Here is a 19,570-nt window from a genome sequence, read left to right on the forward strand (position 1 = left end):
CTTAAATGTCTTTGCATGGCTAGTGTGTGCTGCAGTGAAGGATTTGAGAATCTTCAGTGTCGGTGCTTCTTATCCTGTAACTGTTCCACATAATATTGTACAAATATTAGTGTACACATAATAGTGTACAAATATTAGTGTACACATAATAGTGTACAAATATTAGTGTACACATAATAGTGTACAAATATTAGTGTCAATTTCATCTTCCCAATTTGCTACTTAATTTATTGTGTCTTCTTATTTTTCTGAAGCATTCCGGTTGATTGAGTTAGAGGTCTGTATACAAGGGTGATAGTGCCAATCTTACAGCACAATATTTTTCTGTTTAATTGCCTCATAGAGCTTCCCAGTCTTGCTGTCAGAGAAGCAGAGTGCAGAGTGATTTCTGCTCTTCTCAGACAGGGTTTCAAAGAGGAAACCTTCCAGTTGCAGGGTGTGTCTCGTTACAGATAAGACTTTTAGATGATCTTGTCGAAGGCAAACAGGAACAAATGCCATCCTAAACATACAGCGCCTAGGGGGATGTCAATTTTTAATGTTGGTATTTCAGCCCCTTGCATTCTTTCAGGCTTTATATTTCACAAATAGATCCATGCATTTGATAGCTAAGTTAAGAGAGCATCTCACACTGCTGTCCACACCAAGCATGCATATTAGCAGCTAGCTGCAGAAGCTTTATGTTCTATTTGTGAGGTTGCCTTTTATCTACTGCTTTGTTTGAGTAACTTCAGCTTTCATGAAATGCTCTATTATCTAAAATAATCTCTAAACATCATCAGTGAATATGATAAAATTTACAAAATGCTTTAGTCCTACTTTCTCTAGAGAAAAATATGCAAAAGTCATATTGAAATGAGAAGAAAAGATATATTTTTTCAAGCCCCAGAAAAAAAAAAAAGACAGATTGAAAAAGCTATTCTGTGGCTAATTATTGTGAGAATAATTAGCTTTTCTTCTATCCAGGAGAGGTAGCAGAACAGTGGCATGAATAACTCTTTAGAATTTGCAGAATCAGAATTAAGAGGGTGCTAAGAGGTCGTCTGGTGTAAGTCCCCCAATGAGGTTTCTTTCAGTGGTGTCTTAATATGTGGTACTATCATGCTTTTGTCCATGGCTCAGAGTTGCTCAAAGCCTACTGTGGCACAGAATACTTAATCTGCTGATAAACTGAGCTCGTTGCCAAGAATCCCTTCCCATGCTCAATTAGAATAGTTCTCAATTCTGTGTGTTAGAATCAGGCCCCTAAAAGATAGAGCATTACCTGTGCTTTTCGTGGTGTAGTTTTTCCACCGTCACTGTTCAGCTACGTGAAGGTAGCTTTCTGGCCGTCCTTTCCTTGTGCTTTCCACCCCAGCCCTGTCACTCACTGCTGTGATCTTCACTGATAGATACTCTGAACCTTGTAGGGCCTTGTCATCTCTCTCAACCTCATGGGACTTAGAAGTATTTGATGTTTTGGATACATTGCTTGCGATAGTTTGTCTGATTTTGCTAAATGTGTTAAATTAGAAGCAGCTGTGCCATATCAATGACTTTAGCCACATGAAGTGTCTGGGGGCCGTGCCAAGAAATGTGTATACGTGATACACTGATAGGAATGAGGAAACAGTTAATGGCCACATATAAATGGTCTTTTATTTTTAAACCATACCTACTTCAAGTGACTAGAGGAGTCATATCTTGGTCTGAATGTTTTACTACATTAAAACAAAATGAATAAGGCTGTCATGTTTCCGTCTGTTAAATCCAACACCAAACACAACTCTTAATTGCTTGGTTAGTGTAGAAATTTGAAGAAGGCTTGTATTCTTCTGTGTCTATTAGAAAGCAGTCCTATTCTTACTGCCCCACCCCCACCTCCACTCTGTGGACTTTTCTGTCTCCCTGTGTAGCAGGAGCTGCGGGCTGTGTTCCTGCCACCCGGCTCCTGGTCGCCTGGCTAGCTTTACACCCGAAATAGCAACACACAAACTGTATTCATTTAAACACTGCTTGGCCCATTAGTTCTAGCCTCTTAATGGCTAATTCTCACATCTTGCCTAACCCATATTTAGTAATCTGTGTAGCACCAGTCTTACCGGGAAAGATTCAGCATGTCTGACCTGGGGGCTTGCTTCATCGCAGCTGCTTTGGAGAGGAGAAACATGGCGTCTGCCTCACTTCCTTTTCCTCCCAGCATTCTGTTCTGTTTACTCCACCCACCCATGTTCTAACCTATCAGGCCAAGCAGTTTCTTTATTAATTAACCAATGAAATCAACAGATTGATATATGATGCTCCCACATCATCCCTGGGGGTGCCTTTCTCATCAGTTTGTGAATATACATAAAGTAGAATTTGAAAATAGCCTCTCAAGGCAGGGGCAGGAGGTGGAGCATGAGAGGCAAGAGGTGGGGCTTAGGAGTTAGGGAGATGAGGAATATCTTTACTGAACACTTGAGGACTGGATGGCAAAAGTAGTGCTTCTCCTTGTGTTAATAAGAGAACAATGTTAGTGGGGCTCCCCATTTCAGAGGCTGGGAGACTTCCCTCTGATACCCTGTGTGAGCAAAAAGGCATGAGAGCCCATCTGTCCCACTGGGGACTAGCTTTGGCTCTCAAGGGTCTGCTCCTTGAGGCAGGTTTTATTTGAACATGGTTGATAGGTTTGAAGGACAGCAGATACGTTAGCAGAGACCATATTTCTAATAGCTACAGAGCTTAAGACAACAAATACACTCAGACCTTGCACTTAAATTGAAAGCAACATATACTGGTTTGAGGGATCTGGAGGCAGAGCCTGCCTGTGGTGTGCATACAGGGGAAGAGATCCGTTCCTTCATTGATACTTTTCTCACTCCCTTCATTATTTATTCATTTTACTACTGAGGATTTTAATTTGAAAGAATGTGGGGAAGAGGCTTAAAATTAAAATGCCTCCAAGTTAAGCAAAACCTTTGAAGTCCAGATCCCCTTCCTTGAAGAAAGCACCCCACCTTCTGCTTTCCTTTGGAAGTGTTTATGTGCCTCCTCATTTGCTTGGTTTTACTTTGGGTTCAAGACTCGCCTTACACTGTGCATTGTATTCTTTATCATGTCTTTTCCCCATTTCACATTTTATGAAGCTGCATTGAAAACGTCTTTGGTGTGGTATATTGCAGCGTGTTCTGTTCTCTCTTCTTCATACTCCTGACGTGTAGTCACGTGCAGCTTAGCTTTCCACTCTCTGACTTTGAACATTTGTTGTTTCATTTGACATGACATGATAAACAGGGCACAACAAATATTCTGGAAGAAATAATTTTGCTTGTGTGAAAATACGACTTTAGAACACATTTTCTAAGTGCTTCCCCTGTCTAGATTAAAGAGTGCACACATTCTCCATTCCACTGCAAAGGTTCTGTTAGTTTGCCCTGCTGCCAATAATTTGGGAGGATTGGTTTCTCAGTCTCACTAACATATATCATATTGATTGAGATGCCTGTCTGATAGGCTAAATGACATCTCATTCAGATATGGATTTAATCATGTTTGTGTTCAAGCATCTTTTCATATGTTTAAACTACACTTCTGTTTTTGAACTCTTGTTAATATCCCTAACTCATTTTTCTATTTTAACTTTCGTACTCTTCTTTTGAGCCTCTCTGCTTTGTTTCAGGCAGTCTGCCTTCTACTGAATATAAGAGTCATGGAAAGGTCCTTGCCCTTGAGGAGACCAACATTGGAAATAACACACCAAACAGCAAACTTGGGTTATTTTAGCCCAAATATGCAGAGAAGAGATAGGGAGAAAGAATGATTAATGTTTCCCCTTTTGTTTAATGATTAATTGGCTTATTAGGAATGGGGCAGACATCCTGATGGACTTTGAAAGTTGAATATATCTCACAGATGAGGAAGTAGATAAAGTCTTTCTATATAGAAAGAATGTGTGTGTGCAGCACATGGTATGTTTAGCAAGCATGGTGGTTCAGGGAAGATGGGACTGAAAGGTAGGCAAGAACTACTGAAAAAGACCTCATGATGTGCCCTGTGGAGACATGCATCTCATTTTAAATCAGAAAGCAGTATTTTCATACGTGGTATGTAAGGAAAAATGTATGATCTCTTTAGATTGTATACGATATTAACATTAATGCTGATATTTCATACCTGTTATTATAATATATAAATTTGCTTTAAAATAACTTTAAATTACTTTCAGAGTTGTTAGCTCCATATATAGCCATGTGTATTAAGAGGTTGGCTAAGAAACACAGTCTTTTAGTATCTCTCTATAGGAAATAATACTGGATCTTTAAGGGGCTTAGCTAGCATATTTCAGCAACAGAATGAAAACTTACCAGGCACACAGGTAATAGACCTATTAAGTTTTATTCCAGTTCTTGTTGGGTACTTCCAATACATTGGCCCAGGTTGGATTCTCTTTGTTTCCTGTATGCCTTATTTATTAGCCTTTCCATTTTGCCTTTGTATATGCTTCACACACACACACACACACACACACACACACACACACACACACACACACATTGATGACCTCTCAAGTGTGGCAGGATAATGAACATTATCTTAGCTTATATTTTATTCTTGCATATGCTCTTTTATACTATAAGCTCCAACCTATGAGAAAGAAAACAGGTTTTTCAGCATCTGTGTATAGCACCCAGCCAAGTACATTTTACTTTTGTAGATTTCCATTATCTATAGAACCTTAATGTTGAAAATTTAGTCTCTCAGGGTAACCTTTTCCCAGTGGTCATTACTGCAGTGCCAGGAATTCCCTCCACTCTGGGTGCTTCCTTTCACTGATGTATTCCCTATTCCACATGGGAGGTGTAGATATTGCTTGAGGAAATCTTGTGTTCCTTGGCTATGTCATTCAGGAGGTAGCCACATCCTTCTCTGTGTCTTCTACTGATGAGTTGGCCAAGGCAGATGACTTAGGTGTCTTAATTTTAGGTTCTGTCTGTGACTGCTATTTGATTTCTTTTCTCTCCTCCTGTGTCTCTTCTCCAGGTCTGGAGTTGTGAAGAAAAGCTTTTAATTGTTTCTGTGAAACTTTTCCTTATCTTTAGATTGGACTAGAATTCCATTATACAGCATCCTATGCTCCCTTCAATGCACTCATCATAATGATAATTTTCTTAAGATAACACCAACAGCTGAGATTTATAACCTGTGTATCAACTGTGAATGTTTGATGTCTTGTGAATTCTTTTTAATACCCTTTTTAAACACCTGGAAAACAGAGACCCTACGAAGGTGGGGGAATCCAGGCTCATCTTTCCTAAAGCCAACAAGCTCTTCACTTTGGTGAGGAGAAGTTATGGATACTAATTCCCATTTATGGACAGAGTTAAGTTACCACAGAATAGAAAGGAGATCATAAGACTTTCCTGTAATGCATGGCATGGCCTTTCCTAGTCACCTGGGTTGTGTTAGCTAACTGTTCTGTGGTTATCAGAAGCAATGTCCACACTTTCTAAAGCTGGCATGCTGAGTTCAGAGCTGTACTTTCTGCTTCTCTCGAGGTGTTAAATCTCACAGGAGTACACTGCATACTGTAGCTCCTGAGAAAGAGCAGGAGGTACCTCATTGCTCCCTGACAGCAGTGCAGAAGATTGCACAGGCAGGAGAACATCGCAGATGGATTCCTGCCACCATACACAGAGATATTTCCAGGCCACATAGCATGGCAGATTTAGCTTTTACTCAGATAAAAAGGGTTTATATGCTGCTTCCCAGAGCTGAGGTGGTGAAGATGGCTCCCACCTGGCAGTCTCAGAGGTAGTGAACATGCCTCCACCATGTTGGACTCTGCAGAGCCAAAAGGCAAAGCAGCCTTAGTCCTTCCAGACTAATGTGGTTTGTTAGACCAAGACCTCCCGAAAGGTTGCCAAAAACACCCCCTAAAATTGCTTCTCCCAACAAAAAGCAGGAAGCAGTTTGGAGAGAACTATGCCCAAATTCCCAAATATTGTTTATAAATGTTTGTTTACATTTAAAGGGGGATATGCTATAGAGATTTTCGTTGGTACGGATCTTGGCTTATTGATACAAATTATAAGGCCATATATCTGCTCTTGATTACGTTATTGTATTTTTGTAGCTCATTTTAAAATGTAATGCATAATTAAATAGGCTAATAGAGAGTCATCTCTAATAGTCAAGCTTGTAGTTATGTTTGTTAGGTTTTTTTAGATGGTGAGAGGTGTATTTCAGATGGATATTCTTCAGATCTTTCAAAGGCTACAGAATATGGCATTTAAAATATTTTATGAACTTAGAACTTTTCATGAAAAAAAAAAAAGACATATCTGCTCCTGGCAGCACAAATCTACTTCAAGAGGATGGGCATCAAAGAGGCCTCTCATGGATTTTGTTAGCCATTTAGGCAAGAAACTGCTCTTGCCTGGACTGTTTGATGTTATGCTCTGTGAATTGAATATGCAGGACCCACAGAAAAATGACTGCTGAACTTGCCTAAAGGTGAGACCATCCTTTGGGGTTCTTGATTCATGAAAGAGTCTGCCAGACATTCTGTAGGCCACAGAAGAAAACCACTGATGGATTTGGCCATCACAAGACAGAACAGGGATCTTCAGATTTTCTGCTTCATGGAAAAGTCTGCTGGATACTATGTGCCTGAGGGCTGAAGATGGGTGCCTGCAACCTTACAGAAGAACTTTGGGTGACTGTCCAGGCAGCGAGATGTCTCTGTCAATTCTAGGGTTTTGGAAATTGCTTACAATACACTTTTTGTTGACTTAGGTAATATTATATCCTTCTGGAGTCTTTGATAGAGTTGAATAGATAGTTATAGTTTTCCTTAGTTATGATAAAAAAGTAGCTATAAATATTATAACTAATTCTTGCTTCATATCTGTTTTGTTATATGTAATTTTACTACATTAAAGTTAAAACCTTCCTTTTTATTTAGACAAAAGAGGGGAAATGGTATGAGAAGTCCTTCTGTATATTTGTTGCTTTTATTGGTGCCCAAGGGTACCAATTTGTTAATGGAGGCTGCTTGCTTGTTCCCAGCCACCCAGACTCGAAACAATCACACAGAAACTGTATTATTTGCAGTACTGTTTGGGCAATAGCTTAAGTGCATTTCAAGCTAGCTCTTAAATCCTAAACTAACCCATCTCCATTAGTCTGTATATTACCACATAGCTGTGGTGGACTCCCGAGGAGGTGTCTGTCTCCTGTTGGGGCATGGCTTCTCACTGACTCCTCCTTTCTCCCAGCATTCAGTTTAGTTTTCCTGCCTAGCTCTATTCTGCTAAGCCACTGGCAGAAACAGCTTTATTCATTAACCAGTAAAAGCAACAGTTTACAGAAAGATTTCCCACACCACTCTCTTGGTCTGTTGGTCTTGTCATTTCTCAGAAAAGAAATGCGAGAGGTAAATATCTTTCATTCCTGTTAATTTCTGTGTTCTGCTTTTGTTTGAATGACAGTTCAACTGGGAATAGAACTATAGACTTAAAGTTTGTTTTCTTTGGAGCTTTGAACTTGCAGTGTTCTCCTTGTTCCCATGTAGATGAACTCCTAGTGCTTAGCCTCTTTAATTGGTCCTTTAGTTGTACTTTTCCCTTAAGTCATCTCCCACATTCTTACCAGTTTTCAGTACCTTGTAGGAGACTTCTATTGTCCATTTCGTTTGTTCATTTGCTTTTAAAATTATACTTGTATTTCCTAAGAGCCCTTTTATATTCATCCTGGTTCTCCTTGTATTCTCCATGATTTCCATGATTATTATTCATCTTCTGTAGCCACATAACCTGCTCTTACTTCCTCAGTAGTGTCGCTCCCTTTGTCCTGTGCTTGGTGGTATTTGATTATCTATTTGTGTCTTCCCTGTGAATTTGAACTTGTTTTGGCCTAGTTACTGCTACTTAGTAAAATCTGTGCTTCTAAGCACTGTGCAGAATACCGTGGGCTCAGCTGACTTCCTGGCAGCCTTTGTTTTATGGAAACAGAGCCCTGACCAAGGTAAGGTAGATTGTAATCTAGTGCTTGTATCCATTTCATAAGCCTTTGCTTTCTTAATTTAATATTTTCAAAGTTCAGTTGCTCAGCTGATTGTTCGTCTTGCTTGAATTAAGATAGGTTTATTATAAACCCAAATTGGGAGCTTAAGATGGAGAAAGAGCCGTGATGTTTGGGTTAGACATGGATGTCATTCATATGGGAGTTAATCAGCCACATGGAGTGCAAGGGTGCTTTAGAGAAAGAATGAAAAAGTCCAAAAGGTAAACAGGAGAGAAAAAAAGGAAAACTTATCTCTTTCTGAGGTAGGGTTCCGAACTGTGGGGGGTGTCCTAGAGCCTGTGGTGGGTGGTCCTGGAGTGGCTGTGCTGGGGCGTATGCAGGGGTCAAGGAAAGAGAAGTTACCCTAGTAAAAGGCTCACTGTCCTCCTGTCTGGTTAGCAGCCGTTAAAGTGAAACTGCCTTCTTGCAGGGTGGGTCCCTTAGCCAAGCAATTGGATTAACTCTCATATTTTGGTGGCTTGTAATACTGGGTCCCCACTAGGCTAGAGAAAGTTTTCCCTTACAGGTCTCCGTAGAGCCCTGATTAAGCCTACTACTACTTCCTTTTGAAGAGGTAACACTGAAATAACTATGGATAGTTCCAGCACTGCGCACCAGAAGGGATGCGAGTCTGGACTGCAGTTTCGGTTCAGTTCCAGCTTTCCTTCCCAGAGAACCAAAAACATGCATGGAACTACTGTTCTGGGGGACCCCTTCACCAAATCTGCCTGTACGGTTTCTAGCCCCTGTTCTCATCAGTCTCCCCTCTGAAGATTTCCTAACTGACATTTAGCTGGTCCACCTATCTTGTTTCTTCAAGCCGGGTGGGGTTGTCAGATGTGGCATTTGGGGTACCCTCCAGTGGGGCTGTCTAGTTGACCCTGAAAGTTAGTCATTAGTCCTGTATGTATAATGAGCTGAGTTCAGTTAGGAGAACTGAAGTTGGCACCCTTTGAGCAGACACATCACATACACCACGTCACACAATTAGGCATGTGTTAAGACTGTGGCAGAGAACCAGGAGATGCCAGAGCTTCTTACATGTCTTAATTAAAGTCTTTTAGGATCTCTGGATGTGCTAGGACATCTATCCATTGGGTTCCTTCTCAGGGTAATTTTTCTTTTGACTTCCAAGGTTGCACTAGTCTGAGAGCGTTAATCTACTTTCAGGCACTTTGGTAGAGTGGCTAGAATCACAGTAAGGTTCCTCAGATGGCATAAAGGGGAGGGGCAGATTTAGTCATCATTTGAGTTTTAGGTTAAAACAACACAGGCCATGTCTCTTAACTTCCGGTGGTGTGTAGTGGAATTGAACCAAGGAGCTGATACCCTATATCTCTACAACATTTTCCTTATCAAAAAGAGATTCATTAAAATGGTTTTTTTCCCCTCTGTGGATTTAAGCGTCTGTCTACAGAGTGCAGTCCCTTTGGTTTTTAAAAATCATAACAATCATTTTAATTTTTGGTTTTACTTTCCTGTTGGGAATTTAAAACCGTGTAATATATGTGGTCAAAATTAACATTTCTTTTTTTCTCTTTCTTTTTGTATGCCTGCCTGCCTGCCTGCCTTCTCTGTCAGAGTCACTTAAGGGTCTGATTTTCAGGACCCTCTTAGGCTTAGGAAGAACCCCGGTTTCTCTAGCCTTTGTGTTTGTTTAACCAGTTATTTTTATCTATAGAGATTATCACCTGCTATTTACTTTAATTTTTTTGTTTTGTTTTTAAGTGAGAAGTCTTAAAGGACATTGGTTTTATTATGTGGTTAAACTTAGCATCCTGTTCCTTACTGCCCGCCAGGAGGACACTGCGGGTGGGGACATACACTAGTGCAGTTGTCTCAGCCTGTTCTGTTTTTGTGCCAGCTTGATTCTGAGTAGCTGTGCCTGGCTGAGTGACTTTTTGACATCTTAAAGTTTTCTATCAACCTGTTTCTATCATTTTTAAGATTTATTTTTATATGTGTGCGTGTGTGCTCTTGCTTGTGCAAGTGCCTACAGAGGATGTTGGGTTCTCTCTGGGGCTGGACTTATAGGTGGTTTTGAGTCTGCTGACATGTGTCTTTGGAACTGAACTCTGGCACTTTATATGAGCAATGCTCTCTATTAACCATGAAGCCATTAATCTAGACTTGGCCGTCCATTATCTTTTTTTTTTTTTTTTTTTTTTTTTTTTTCTGAAACAGGGCTTGGCAAACTCTCACTTGTAGGCCATGTTTGTTTTGTAAATAAAGTTTTATTAGAATATAGACATGCTCATTTGCTTATACATTGACAACTGTTTCTCCCCCCCCCCCTTTTTTGTAGTAGCAAAATTAAGCAGATTAAAAAAGAGAGAGGGAAGACCAGTGACACAGTACAGTTGCCATAGAGGCTGTGTGGTATGCAGAGGTGAAATATCTGCCACTTGGGCCTTTGACGCAAAGATTTACCAACCCATGCTGATATTTTAAGACTTTTTTCTCCCATCCCCCATCACTGTGTGTGTATGTCTGTATTTCTTTTCTTTCTTCAAACCTACTTTCTTTCGCTTCCTATTCCCTTCTCTTCATAGACATGGGCTTAATTCATTGTAAAGGCTTTGATTTCATTAGATTTGAAGATATATGTAAGCCTCCGCAAGAACCCAAACAAGGGGCCTGCTCTGCCCCTTGAATTGGAAAGACACTGGAGCACTGGGGGACTGCTGGTTCATGCTGCCTTTCACTGACAGCCTTTTAAGATGTGAGAGTTCTTAGACTTTAACACAAGGGCCCAGTGTGTTGTTGTATTTAAAAGGGTTTTGTTGAATTAATTCTTTTTTACATTTTCAGTATTGTAAAAAAGTTGTTTTGCTTTTTTTAGGCATACATTTAAAATTGCTTTTACCCGCCTATGTGTCTTAAGATTATATGAACAATGCTTCGTATTAGTAGAAATGAAGAGAAGCTGTTTACTATAGATCTGTATGCACCCTGATCTTCTAATGAATCACCTATGATTTTCTTTAAATGGCTGGAGTAATACTCTGCTTTTATACTTTTCCTTCCTGGGGTCATGCTGCTTTACTTGTAAATGAGCTGTGGTTTAGGAAATCGTGTGTTTGTACCTGAGTAGGGGCCGGCAGAGCGACCTCAGAATGTTCAAGGAGCAAATCTTTCAGGTACTTTTCGTTGTGACTTTTAGGGAAAGGTCTGGACATATGAAATGATTGCAAAGTTATTTTTAAACAAAAGAGTTGCAGACAGGCATAAGAATAGATTGATTGATAGATTTTATTTTACTTTGATATATTTGCATTATTTCTTCCTGACCATCTGATTCTTAGAATTTTATGTCATAAAAGTTGAGGTAATGTTCTCTCGCTTTGAAGAAATGGCATCGATATCTAACATTTTCTTTTTTTCCACTTCAATTAATATGTGGATTTTGTTTTTTGGTGGGTTTTTAAATCATGTCGTCTTTAATAGTGCCAATTTAAATTTATAGCTAGCTACAGGTTATATGGAGTTGAGCCAAGACCTGAGTTATTTTGAAAGTCAATACATGGTCTGGGTTAACATTTTATATCTCCAAAAGAAGTATAGATAAAGCATTTCTCATGGGTATACATATTTCTTGTTAGAAATGAAATTTCTAACTAGAGACTTGGAGTTGTGTACTTGATAGTTAAAACTTTCTCTCTTTCACATAAATTGGTAAATGTTATTCGTCTCTTAATTTTGAGGGGAAACTCAATGTGATCGTATGTTTGTTTAAAAGAGAACATAAGACTCTATCAAAGGAGAGAGTAAGAAATATGTATTATTGACCCTGTGAGGGTATTGAACTTCTGTGTATGTGACATGGTAAATGTTCTTGGCTTTTGATATATGATTTCACAGAGCTAAAGTTGAAGGGCATTGTAGTAAGGGGACCGCTAGTTAGCTCCCAGCCGCTTAGTGCCAGAATAATCACACAGAAACTGTGTTAATTAAATCACAACTTGTCCCATTAGCTCTAGCTCCTTATTGGCTAACTCTTTCATCTTAATTTAACTCATCACCATTAGTCTGTGCATCACCATGAGATCGTGGCCTATCAGCAATGTTTCAGGTGTCTGCCCCCAGCAAAGGCTCCATGACTTCTCCTTGACTCCTCCGATCTTCCTCTGAGCATGCAGCTTACTTTTCCCCACCTACCTACGTTCTGCCCTGCTGTAGGTCCAAAGAGGTTTTTTTATTTATTAATGGTAATCATAGCATGCAGAGGGAAATCCCACAGCAGGCCATGGCATTGCTTTCCTTGTAGTTTTCCCTTGCTCAGCTTTCTCACAGTTTCCTCACTTTTGCTATGTATGGAATTTTCAAACAAACAAACCAAATGTTTTTCTCAAGTATGCTGTATATTACCCTATTGCAGTTAAATATTTTTGAAAAAAAAATATTTTTAAGTAGAAGCATCTAGAACAAGGCTTGTGTGTTTCTACAGTGTTATCTGCTCTGCAGAAGAGTGAAGGAGTTCCATCAGAATTAGTAGGGAAACATGGCAGTAGGAATGTTCAGAGTGGGGCCTTGTAGGTCATTCCAGTAGGTTTTGGAACTGCTTCAATTCCTGGCAGCTCCTAGAAATGAACTCAGGTGACGAGAAATGCAGTATTTCACTATTTGAGTTTTGATATGACATTCTTATTGCCTTTCAAGAATTGTATAGTAACAGAATTTAATTTTGTTCTAATTAATCTTTGGGTTCTCATTTCTTTTCAGGGAAGTACATGCAGATGATGAACATTCTTAAGCCAATTGCCTTTGATGTCATCCATTTTATGTCCCAGCTATTTGATTATTACTTGTATGCAGTATATACCTTTTTTGGTCGGAATGATTCAGTAAGTCAACTTTTGGAGGGAAAAAAATTCCTTTTCAAATGTATTTATTTCCTCAAATTTGAAGTTTTTTATTTTGTATATATACTTAAATTGTGTGTGTGTGTGTAAGTTTTTATATTCTGTAAAACTGGGTAAAACTATTGAGAATTTTTCATCAGATATAGAATTGTTATGAGATGTCTGTCTGAATGTGTGGTTTATACATTAATTTTAAGCTTTGATATGATAATTGCATATTGTTCACATAGAAAAAGTGAAACAGCCTTTTCTAACTGTGATATATTTTGGCAATGAAAAATATGCAGGCTTCTTTATTTAAACCTGGACCTATGTGCAATTATTACATAGTAATTGAGACAACTTTTTAATATTGGCTCACAACCTTAGCACAGATATCTATTAAGTAATTAGTTTTGCTTCCTCAGAATTATGTCTCCCATACTTACCATACTAATGAGGGATGGAGCAGTGGTGAAAAATGCTCGGTTCATGACATGGAACAGCTGGAATTATGCTTCCCTTGTAGGGCGAAAAAGCCATAGCTTATTTAGAAACTGTCATGACAGTAACTTATAGAATTATATTTATTATGTGACCCAGGAATTTCACTTTCAGATATTTACCCAAGAAAATGAAAATTAATGTAATGGTCAAAGACTGGAATGCTCATGGTAGTGTTATACAACAACCCAAACTGATATTCAGATGCTTAGTTAGAGATTGTGTTATGTTTATACTCTCAGATAGAAGTAAACAACACAAAATACCAACAGTCTCACACCACAGATGAGTCTTAAACGCATACTAAGTTTTAAAAAGTCTACAAAAATAAAATTCACTCCGAATCTTTTCAGGAAAACCAAACTGTAGTGATACATGGAGGTCAGGGGTTAAGGGTGGGAGGAGATAGGTGCATAACGTGTGGTGGCGTTTTCACAGGAAGAGAACTCTGCCCCTCAGCTTAATGGCGTTGGTTGAAAGACCATCACAGTATTGGATATCACACACTTGCATTGACTGATATATAGTTTCATATAAATTTTAAAAGGGGAGAGATGAATTAACGAAGTGTATAAAGCCTGAATAAATAAATCAACTCGCACAGTGTGTCATGCATCTGCTTTAGTTTGGGTGGGAGGAAGTAAGAATAAAAATGTGTGCATGTTTGTATATGTTCACATAATCACACACTCATCATATCTATGCCTACGTTAATGACACTGTATTTTATAGTTTACTACTAATAACATTTCAGTTTCTTGGGTCACAGAGGATGGTTTAATTTTTTTTTTTGCAAGTACCTATATGTATTTATTATCTTTAACTAAATTTAATTTCATCAGTTTATTATACAAATGACTGACTAACTTGATGTTTCAACATTGAAGCGTTCTCATTTATGGACTGTGGGATGGCATCTGTGAATGCTTTGACTTTTTTTTGTAATGAACAGAATTCAATGCTGTGAAATATTTGATAGACCTAAGAGAAGATTTTATTTCAAGTCATAATAGACTTTCTTTAATTTATGTATGAAAAAAATTAGCAATGTTTTGTTTTTGCTTCTATGTTAAAACAAAAGATATTGTATACCAAAGTGAACCTTCTTTCAGAAACAAAATCTTCACTTTTGTTGGTAAGAATATTAACTTGTAAGAAAGAAGTTCTGCTGCATCGTTCTTTCATACTTCGCAGGGTCGTTAGATGTTACTGTGACCTTCAAGGCCATGGAGACTTTGTTGTTTGGGGGGTGGGGGCTAAGATACAACTATTTTTTTTTAATGTGTTGGCATTCTAAAATTTTAAATTCTGGAGCCTGCAGAAGCTACGTACCTGCGCTAATAAGCTCCACACTACTTGAGTCTTCTGCAGCAGTTCCTGCAGAGCTGTGTGATGTGGTTTTCTGTATTTTCAGCTGGAATCCACAGGACTTGGCCTCAGTAGTAGCCGACTAAGAACAACACTAAACAGAATACAGGAAAGCCTTATTGACCTGGTAAGTAATGAGCTGGAACTAATTCACTGTAGTTTGTGAAACAGATAGCCATAAGTCAACTGTAATAAATGTGCATCTGGACACCCGTGAAGTGTCTGAGTCCTTTAGTGTTATGGTTTTTAGTCTCACTGAAAGCAAGAATCTGTTGCTAATAGATTAATCTCTGATTGGGTAAAGACCAAAGATCTGTGTTCAGGGAATGTTGGACTTCACTTCATAGTCACCTTGACATTCAAGAGCAAAGTTCAGGTGTGATTTGCTTTGTAGCGGGAGCTACTGGTTCTTGACTGGTCTGTTAGATGGTGAACTGAATGGTTTAAGGTTATATATTAATATAAAGGTGATCCTCAGTGGTTTTTAGGCTATCATACACATTGAAAACTAGACAGGAAACTTTTTTCTTCTGATTGAAGTTACTGTGGTGAGAAACCGCTTGCCAAGACTTCTGTGTGCTTCTATATCGACCCAATCACCTCTTAAACAAGTGTCCACATTCCTGGTTTTCCTATGCTGTATACATCGCATGCGTACTATTGTTATGGAGATTTTTTATAAAGCAGCAGTAATATATCTTTTAAGAAACAATAACTGAGTGTGGTTTGGTGATGCATGCCTATGATCCCAGCCCTTGGAAGCTGAGTGAGGGCGATTGAGAGCTCGAGACTCTGTCTTGGAACGTATTTAGGTGTGTACGTAATGAAATAGTAAAACAATGAAAAAAGAAAAACTGACATGTTATATTGCCAAACATTATTATTGTATTATGATTTTGTCAGTATACAAAAGGAGCAATTCTTATCTCTTGTTCTTGAGTTGTACATTTTGTTGTTGTGGAGAGGCATGTAGACAAATGTGCTCTATAATGTTTAATATCATGCCGGGCCCTGATGAGTGCGCTGATGAAATGGAATGGGGAGTGCTAAGATAGTGCCTTGAGCAGTGATGGAGTCTCTGATGACCGCTGCTGCAGTAGAAGAGATAACTAGTATCTACTTTGGGGGGATAATTTGGTTCCACACATCTATATCTTGAAGTATTTGTAGGTCATTGATTACAGGATCCCATATATACCACCTGCATTCGTATCCCTTATGTAAAAATAGCATTATATTTGTATATAACCTACACATAGCTATGTACTGTATATCATGTCTATATTACATATATACCTAGCACAGTATAAATGTTTTATAAATGGTAGTATGTGTGTCCTTTAGAAATAATGACATTCAGTACAGGTGTGTGTTCTACCCCTCAAGTATTTTTGAACCGTGATCAGCTGAACGCATAGGCACAGACCTGTGGGTATGGAGGGCTGACGGCATAGCTGTCGTATTGCACTTACCTGGACTTCTGGAAGTGTGCATAGACTATCCTAGGGTCCTTGTATCCTGGCTTAAGCTTGACTTCTTTAGGTTTTGCTGTTTATTGATCATTAATCTTCATTTTCAGATAACGGCTCCTCTTTGACCCGGCATTTATTTCCTTCCTTCCTTCTAACCTGCTTGCCTTTGTTTTTGAAAGTCCATTAGCTTTTGCCTACTTTGATACTTTCCCATGTTTCATTATGCATTCTCTTTGTCTTAGAATCGTGGCTGTCAAATCTTATTCTGTGTGGATCTTAGGACTCAACTAAAGTTTTTCTTTTTTTCTGATAGAATGTCTCAAAATCAGTGGTGGTTTGAACTTCACCATTAAAATTATTCTGGCATTTCTCTATCACTTCTGCTTGTTACTAGACTATGATTGCCAAACTATAGTTTGGATTTGACCCTTAAGGCATGCCTTTATGCTTCAGGTTTTGCCATAGGGTGTATTATGGGATCATACAGAAAGCACACAGTGGTCCCAAGCTACTCTTGTGATAACCGGGTGAATTTGTGTCCCTGAGTGGTGACATTTGCCTCACTCTTGTGGTAACCGGGTGAATTTGTGTCCCCGAGTGGTGAAGTTGTCAAATTCAGTCTTATTTCAAAACCACTATGCTTTCCTTCCTTCCTTCTTTCCTTCCTTCTTTCCTTCCTTCTTTCCTTCCTTCTTTCCTTCCTTCTTTCCTTCCTTCCTTCCTTCCTTCCTTCCTTCCTTCCTTCCTTCCTTCCTTCCTTCCTTCCTTCCTTCCTATTTTTTGTGCACATTTCTTTCCAACTTGTGTTGTTTTATCTTTGGTTGCATCCTACTCTGCTGCTATTTCTCTCAGCCATTGTGACTCCTTAGGTACTGGATAGCTTCTGTGGATAGGTCTGGCTTTTTAGGCCATAGCCTGACAGAGATTCTGTTCCCACAGGCACTGGCTTTAACTAACCTCTATCTTTCTATGTATACATAAGACTTGAGATCCATAGGCTGGGGTGAAAACCTGCTAGCTCAGAGAGGCTGAGTAGCAAGTAGCTAACCTCCCCTTGCTGATGTCTCTTGAAAGGGCCATTCTTCTGCTCTGGAGGAAAAAAAAAGAACCCACAGGAAAAGAGCCGGGGTGTGCGGTGTCTTTAATCCCAGCCTTTGGCAGGCAGATGCAGGGCCAAGGGTCTACAAGAACAAGTTCCAGGACAGCTAGAACTGTTAGAGAAACCTTGTCTCGAAAAACAAACGACAACCAAACACACACACACACACACAAAAAAAAAAAAAAAAAAAAAAAAAAAAAAAACAGAAAAAGCTGTACCACTCAAAGACCCTCCCTACTCCTTCTGGTGTGTTTCTCTCTCTTCCAGATGCCCTCTGGTGCTCTATAATTACACTCTGTCAAGCAGTTGCTAACTCAGCCTCCTAACTATAAGGTTACTTTTATTTAATTAATGCAAAAGCCAGCTCAGCATTCACAGTATGATTGATCCCCCAACAAACATGTCTCAACTTTGTTAGCCTTACCATCTCTTAACAGCAGACTGACTCTAGGCTAAGGATTGCTTGAGAATGCTCTGTTCAGTTCCCCCTTCGGTAGAGTGCTCACTAGGATACAATCAAAGCTTTCAAGACAGTTTACATTTATTTCTGAGTGTTTTTTTCTCTCCCTGTTAGTGTTTATATATATCTTTGCACTGATAAGCCTTGATTTAATATTTTAGAAAATCTGGTTTGCACTTTACTGTACCTCAATCTAAGATTAAGTTAGCATATAAACTTTAATTCACTTCCATGGTGACAGTAAACACAATGGAGTCACTGCATTGTTTGGATAGGCAAATAATAAATAGCTTGATCAGTGTGGAACTAAGTAGAAATACTTTTTATTACATTACTCCTACATGTCAGTTAAAACCTTTGACTTTCTTAGTTTTATTTCTCTATATGTATCTTCTGATTTTCACTTTTAAGTTATAAATGGCAAATGGAACCATTTTGACCCTTAAAAATGCTTCCTGAAATAATTTATCATACAAATTCGGTTTAAATTTTAGAAAATGTGTTTTTCACATCAAGGGAAAGTCCTAATAGAGGGAAAACACATGAGGAAGCAGCAGGTGCTGTTGATGTCCTGCCAGAAGTAAGGCTTTAATCTTCTGTTCAGTGACTGTTTTAGTCACTGTGCTATTGCTGCGACTTCCTCACAGGTATAGAAGTTTAGTCCATTATCATCATGGTAGGGAGCATGGTGTCAGGGAGCATGGCAGCAGGCAGGCATAGTGCTGAAGAAATAGCTGAGAGAGGACATGCAGAGAGAGTCAGAGAGACAGACACTGGCATAGGCTTTTGAAAACTGAGTCCCCCCCACCCCTTGTAACACACTTCCTCCAACAAGGCCACACCTCCTAATCCTTCCAATCCTAGCAAAGAATTCCACTCCCTGGCATTCACATATGAGCATGTGAGAGCTGTTCTTACTTAAACCACCACAGCAATGATAACTAAATTGCTTAAAACTTTTGGTCAACTTTCAGTGTTTGTTTGTTTGAGACAGGATCTTGCTGTTAGCCCAGGCTAGTCCCAGACTAGTGATCTCCTGCTTCGGCCTCCTAAATCTGAGATTATAGGTGTGCACTGCGACATGCAGCTTGAACATTATTTTAAAGATTAAAAACATTATTTTCAACTTGCCCAGAAAATCTATTCACTTAAGTTCTTTTTATAGTGGTAGGGTAACGACAGCAAAAAAAAAAAAAAAAAAAAAAAATTAAAATAAAATAAAATTCCGCTTCTGTGCTACTGTGCTCGTGGGGAGCTGCCGCCCTGGTGCGTGGCAAACACTCCATTCGTTTCTATCAGCCTGTCATGTTTGGGGACTGGCGAATGCAGTTAAGTATAATTTCTTATATGTAAATCCAGTATAAACAAATAATTTCCAGAAAACTTGATGCCTAATACATCGGCGTTAACAGGAGCAAAGGAAAACGCTTGCATAAACCCCTCTCAGGCAGCAATTCCAGTGCTCTTTGAGTGTATGTGTGGCAGCTTTGTAACTGAAGGGTGATGTTGTTGGGTTTTCTTTTAGTCTAGCCCATGTGGGAATGCCAAATCATTCTGTGATGTTTTACTCTTTTTTACTCCTTTGGAGACCCACCACCAAGCTCCCAAATAAATCACACACACTCTTATTTTTACTTTTAAATGCCCAGCCTTAGCTTGGCTTGTTTTTAGCCAGCTTTCCTTAACTTAAATTATCCCAATCACACACACTCTTATTTTTACTTTTAAATGCCTAGCCTTAGCTTGGCTTGTTTTTAGCCAGCTTTCCTTAACTTAAATTATCCCATCTATCATTTGAGCT

At 39.0% G+C, this 19,570-nt stretch overlaps 1 protein-coding gene across 1 annotated transcript in view; it reads left to right on the forward strand.

Annotated features, from left to right (window-relative positions):
* Vps50 (VPS50 subunit of EARP/GARPII complex) overlaps nucleotides 1-19,570 on the forward strand; it is a 106,618-nt gene that overhangs the window by 74,255 nt on the left and 12,793 nt on the right. Inside the window, exons 21-22 of the mRNA XM_050130583.1 lie at nucleotides 12,748-12,869; nucleotides 14,785-14,865. Coding sequence (XP_049986540.1) covers nucleotides 12,748-12,869; nucleotides 14,785-14,865 — 203 coding nt within the window. The remainder of the gene's footprint in view (nucleotides 1-12,747; nucleotides 12,870-14,784; nucleotides 14,866-19,570) is intronic.

Source organism: Alexandromys fortis, unplaced genomic scaffold (assembly GCF_014885135.2).
Source record: "Alexandromys fortis isolate MF-2015 unplaced genomic scaffold, M_Fortis_MF-2015_v1.1 scaffold_322, whole genome shotgun sequence".
Classification (NCBI taxonomy): Eukaryota; Metazoa; Chordata; class Mammalia; order Rodentia; family Cricetidae; genus Alexandromys; species Alexandromys fortis.